The sequence below is a fragment of the Asparagus officinalis genome, chromosome 7 (assembly GCF_001876935.1).
Source record: "Asparagus officinalis chromosome 7, Aspof.V1, whole genome shotgun sequence".
In the NCBI taxonomy this organism is placed as follows: Eukaryota; Viridiplantae; Streptophyta; class Magnoliopsida; order Asparagales; family Asparagaceae; genus Asparagus; species Asparagus officinalis.
In genome coordinates this window covers 149259928-149264589 of record NC_033800.1, presented here as the reverse complement: position 1 = coordinate 149264589, position 4662 = coordinate 149259928, and the positions used below count along the sequence as shown (strand labels likewise).

Here is a 4662-nt window from a genome sequence, read left to right as displayed (position 1 = left end):
TGGCGTTAAAAAGATTGAAGTTCTTTGCTTGCTCCATTTTTTTATTAATTTATTTGGAGTTATTTTTTGACAATGCGATTCGCTGTGTATCGCAAAGGTGAGATTTTTTTTTTAATTTTTTTATTTGTTGGAATTGTAAATGAAATGTTGCGATTTTGCCACCGTGGTTCTTGTGAATTAAAATCTTTTTGCTCGAGAAGCATCAAGGCTAGATTTCTTTTTCATCCCGTTCTTGATTTTTTTTTTGTGGAATATTTGGGGAAAAGACTGGAGCTTTATCAGTTTGGTATAAGAAAAAGACTTGAGCTTTATCGGTTTTAGTTTACAGCTAAGTTTTATTATATTGCAACCTGGTTTAGTTTGATGGTCAGTTTCAATTTATAAATGTGGTTTGCTGAGAGTATTTGGTGTAGGTAAATAGCCCATAATTGCTATCCTTCAAATTATTGATAGTGGCTGATTTGAAAAAAAAGAAGCTAGTGAAAGACCAAGAAACTTTATTTGTCATTAATTTTTAATTGCCTATTTTCATTTCTTTGGATTGGTTTGATGCTGCAGTTTTGATTATTATTAGTTGGCGCGCTGTGAAATGCCTATTGCAACAAGTATAGAAAGAACCTAAAATTTAGCTTACCATACAAGTATCCTCTGAATTCTTTTTGCTAGCGAAAATGTATCTCAGTTTGTTGGAGCTCTGCTGCTAACTTGCAAGCGTTTTCTCTTGTCTCCGGGTTATTATTGGAGAAGAAGGAAATGGGGTATCAACCAACGAAGAAGGTGGGTGTTCGAAGAACATCCTAGGGAAGAAGAAGAAGAATGCAATAGAAGAAGTGAGAGATGGAAATAATGTGAATGAAGAATCAATATCCTCATCTCCTAACCCGTCAAACGACCTTCATACGCGTGTCAAGAGAAAGGCAAGTGTTGACGCGATGAAGAATATTATGGGATCAAATAAGAAGAGAAAGTTTTGGACGACAGATGAAGAAGATGTCATGAGAAAGGCCGTCAGCGAGTATGGTGAAGGCAAAGTGGAAACAGATAAAGAACTCGTATCCTGGAATATTTGGAGAGAGATGGCCGATAGACTTAAAAGACAAATGGAGAAACATGAAGGTGAGAATGACTTTAATTAGCTTGCGGGCTTTTCTGAACAAAATTAACACAAAGACCAACTATATAAATTTAGAATTATATAAGACCTCCATGTAGAAGAATTACTGATTTATCGAATGACATTTCTCCAGTGTTGTAACCTAAGTCTATATCAAAATGTTCTGCTATGTTATTATGGTTATGTAAACTTAATTGTAAATCTTAAATCTCGTTGCCTGTTAAGTTATTTATTGAAGATGGCTGAGTCTGCCTGAGACTTAATTATCTGATAAGAGCATGTTTTGCAGGCCAAGGTGAATTAGTCCAATGGTTTCATATGAGCTACGAAGCCTACAATCATGTTTCTCCGGATGCATTCGAAGTATAGTCAACGGAATGAAGGTACTATACTGATATAATTATCATGAATACATTTATTAGTTAGCGCTTCAAAATGTGTAGCAGCCAATGTGAATATTAAATTTTGTTTGGATGATACAATATGTTCTCCTTCTTTTGTTTTCTTTACGTATGTAATTTTTTATGCTTAGGTCGTTTGGGGGCAAAAAGAGAAATGTTGAAAAGTTTCAGACGCTGTTAATTAATAACAGTAATTAATTCACTTAAGTCGATGCAAAACTGGAGCTTTGCATTCTAGTGCGAGGATTTGAATTTTGAATTATTTTCCATGTTGTTTCCGTTTCTGTTGTCTATTACCCAGTTCAGATGATTCAATATCCTAGTTCTGGTATACAACATTGCATCTTTTGCACTTTTGCTGCAATAGTTATTTACAGGAGCAAGGGCCACAACAAGTGGAAAAAGGATGCAACAATTAACAGTTTGTTATATGTAAAAGGTGCACTTAATTGTGATACTGAGACACGAACTATAAATAGCCAGCTATCAGCTATGACCCATAGTAGCATAAAATATCATAAATCACAAAAAGAATCAAAGCAACCCTAAAGTAACACACACTAACGACACTTTAATCGAGTGATCAATCCTTAGGGGGCCAAAAACTTTTCTTAATGGCCTCAGCATCAAGTCTTGAATGATTTCGTCAAGATCTCTGATTTCTCAATGGTAACTCTAGCTGAGTAATCTACAATTATAAGATTGGCGATGCTTCGACTAAGCTAATACTTATTCAGATGGTTAACAAATATGGGTGTCGATTAATGATGCTTGACATTTTCTCTTGAAATTCCAAGATAGAAGAGAGGCATTGTGTATTATTAGATAATGTATTTCTTTACATTAGAGTTGGGTATTCGAAAGGAAGAAAGACACCAAATTGCCTTCTATATCCCTAGTAGAAGTGAATCATTGTAGCATTCTTTCCTGTAGGAGAGGAAAGTTCTCTAAATATGTTTGCACTTGAATTTCTTATTCTTAATAGAGAAGTACATGCCAGTTAGTTAAAAAATTACTATTGATAAAAATTAAACCAGCACATGGAGGTACAATTACTGAACTCAATGCATACCACAATAATGTAACCTGCTATACAACTGCAGTCTCATTACAGGACAATCACAATAATGTACTTTAGAATATTTTGTTTCTTTACAGTAGCTTCTTCTCTAAGATAACAAGAACATGTTCCCCAGCCTACCACATCAGATACCAATTTATACAAGTAATCATCAGTAAGCAAGTAACATATTCTACACCTTATCATAGAGAACACGTGTTAACTTTATTCCATGACCACTGTTAATTACATCTTTCTGATACTCCAAATTCTAGATATACACAAATCATTAGGTGCAGTACACGAATTATAACCCTCAGTAAAACAAAATTTCTAATCTTCAGCTACAGGTGAACAGTAGGCTTGAACTTCAATTCTTCAACATGCATATATGCTACAACAACATCCAACTCACAAACCCCCACCACAAAGAAATCAACCAACACCCTGCAAAGAAACACCAAACAACACAGTAAAAGCTTACGGTATATTTAACAATTAATTGCGGATAAACCCCCTCTAGCATCGCTGTTTTGAACTTACTACCCATCTAGTTTTGTTTTTGCTGATAGACCCCCATGAGTAAATTTTCTTACTCTTTTACCCTATTAGTATCTGATAAATGTCAAAATTTCATTCAAGGGTTCTATATGCAAAATAAAACTAGGTGGATAGTAAGTTCAAAACATTGATACTACAACCGATGTTGAAGAAAGAAAGTCTATTAGAAATTTCTTACCACGCGAAAATTTCTGAATGCTAGTCCCATCATTCCACGTAGCATAGTAACAATTCGTCGTCGTGTTCATCCCATTAACGCAATTACAAGCAAACGAATTGGATTCTTCAGAGTACCCACAAACCCCATTGCTCCTCTCACAATCAGCACAAGCACTAGGATATCCATCATCAACACTAAACCTGTACTTCACAGCAATACCAAACTTCCAACCTGAAGGATTAGTTTCAGCACCCCCAAAGCTATAAATCCCCGAATATGAATTACACTCTAACTTCTTCAAGTCCATCTCAAATGCTGGTCCAAGGCTAGCAGGACTATAAATACAACAACTAGATAAAGGCATACTCAGCTGAGTAATAGCAGGACAAGTATATAAAAGACTGCATAGAGGTGCGTTGCTGTTATCACACATATTGGTTGAATTTGTCGAGCAATCAAGAAGAACGAAGATATCGCCATCAACAAAAGTGAAGGGAGCATCATAATTAAGGGAAAAGCCACTGGAGGGGTTTGTGGTCGTGCAAGTGGACATTGAGGGGTCTTGAATGTAAAGGATCTGGTTTGTGTAGTCTATGGATTGGATTGGATATTTGCCTGTGTGTGTTGTGAAGGTGAGGGTGTGGGTTTGGTCGTCGCAGGTGACATGGCGGCGCAGCCAGGGCCCGTGCCGAACGGGAAGTGGATTGGAAATGGGCCGCAGGAGTCTTTGCAGGATTGGGTGAGGGAGTTAGTTGAGAGGATGAAGAAAGAAGGAAGAACAACGAGAAGGATGAGGTTGCACTTCATCTGTAAAGGATAGGGGAGAGTGAGATTGAGAGTTGGGGTTTTAAGCATATAAGTTGGGCATGTGAGGAGATGGAGAGTGGGGGTTTTTAGTGTATAAGTTGGGCACGTGAGGTTATGGACACTGGGGTTTGAGTTTTGATGCTTTTGGTGAGGTGTAGGCCTTTGATTATAGATGCTTTGGATGAAGAGGTTTTTTAAAAGTGCCTTCTACTGTACCAAAACTTCAAAGTTGTGATGAGGTTTTACAGTTTTTCTGCTCTAGAATATCTCCACAGGTTGAAACATCCTTTTTCTCGGACTAAAATTCATTCACACAACAATGCTTGATGGTGGGATTGAATCTAGATTGCTCTGTAAAAGTCCCGCCCACTATGCCAAAACTTCGAACTTTACGATCCGCTCCGTTGAACTTGATCTACACGTTCTTAAACTCAAACACACTAATTTTGGGGTGAACCCGTCGTGTTTTGACCATTCGTTGAGTCGTCCAAAAAGTTCTATTCATTCGAAACCGTTAAAATTACGGCGAGTGGATGAAGGGTCAAAACATGACGGGTTC

At 37.1% G+C, this 4662-nt stretch overlaps 2 protein-coding genes across 2 annotated transcripts; one reads left to right on the top strand and one right to left on the bottom strand.

The window, feature by feature from the left end:
* LOC109850873 lies at nucleotides 7-1758 on the top strand. The gene is made up of 3 exons (XM_020420960.1): nucleotides 7-97; nucleotides 748-1116; nucleotides 1404-1758. Exons 1-3 carry the CDS (start codon nucleotides 73-75, stop codon nucleotides 1481-1483), a joined length of 474 nt encoding a protein of 157 aa, XP_020276549.1. The 5' UTR covers nucleotides 7-72; the 3' UTR covers nucleotides 1484-1758.
* Nucleotides 2648-3863, bottom strand: LOC109849253. Its single transcript, XM_020419066.1, has 2 exons — nucleotides 3315-3863; nucleotides 2648-3022 (listed from the first exon to the last, which is right to left on the bottom strand). Exons 1-2 carry the CDS (start codon nucleotides 3847-3849, stop codon nucleotides 2970-2972), a joined length of 588 nt encoding a protein of 195 aa, XP_020274655.1. The 5' UTR covers nucleotides 3850-3863; the 3' UTR covers nucleotides 2648-2969.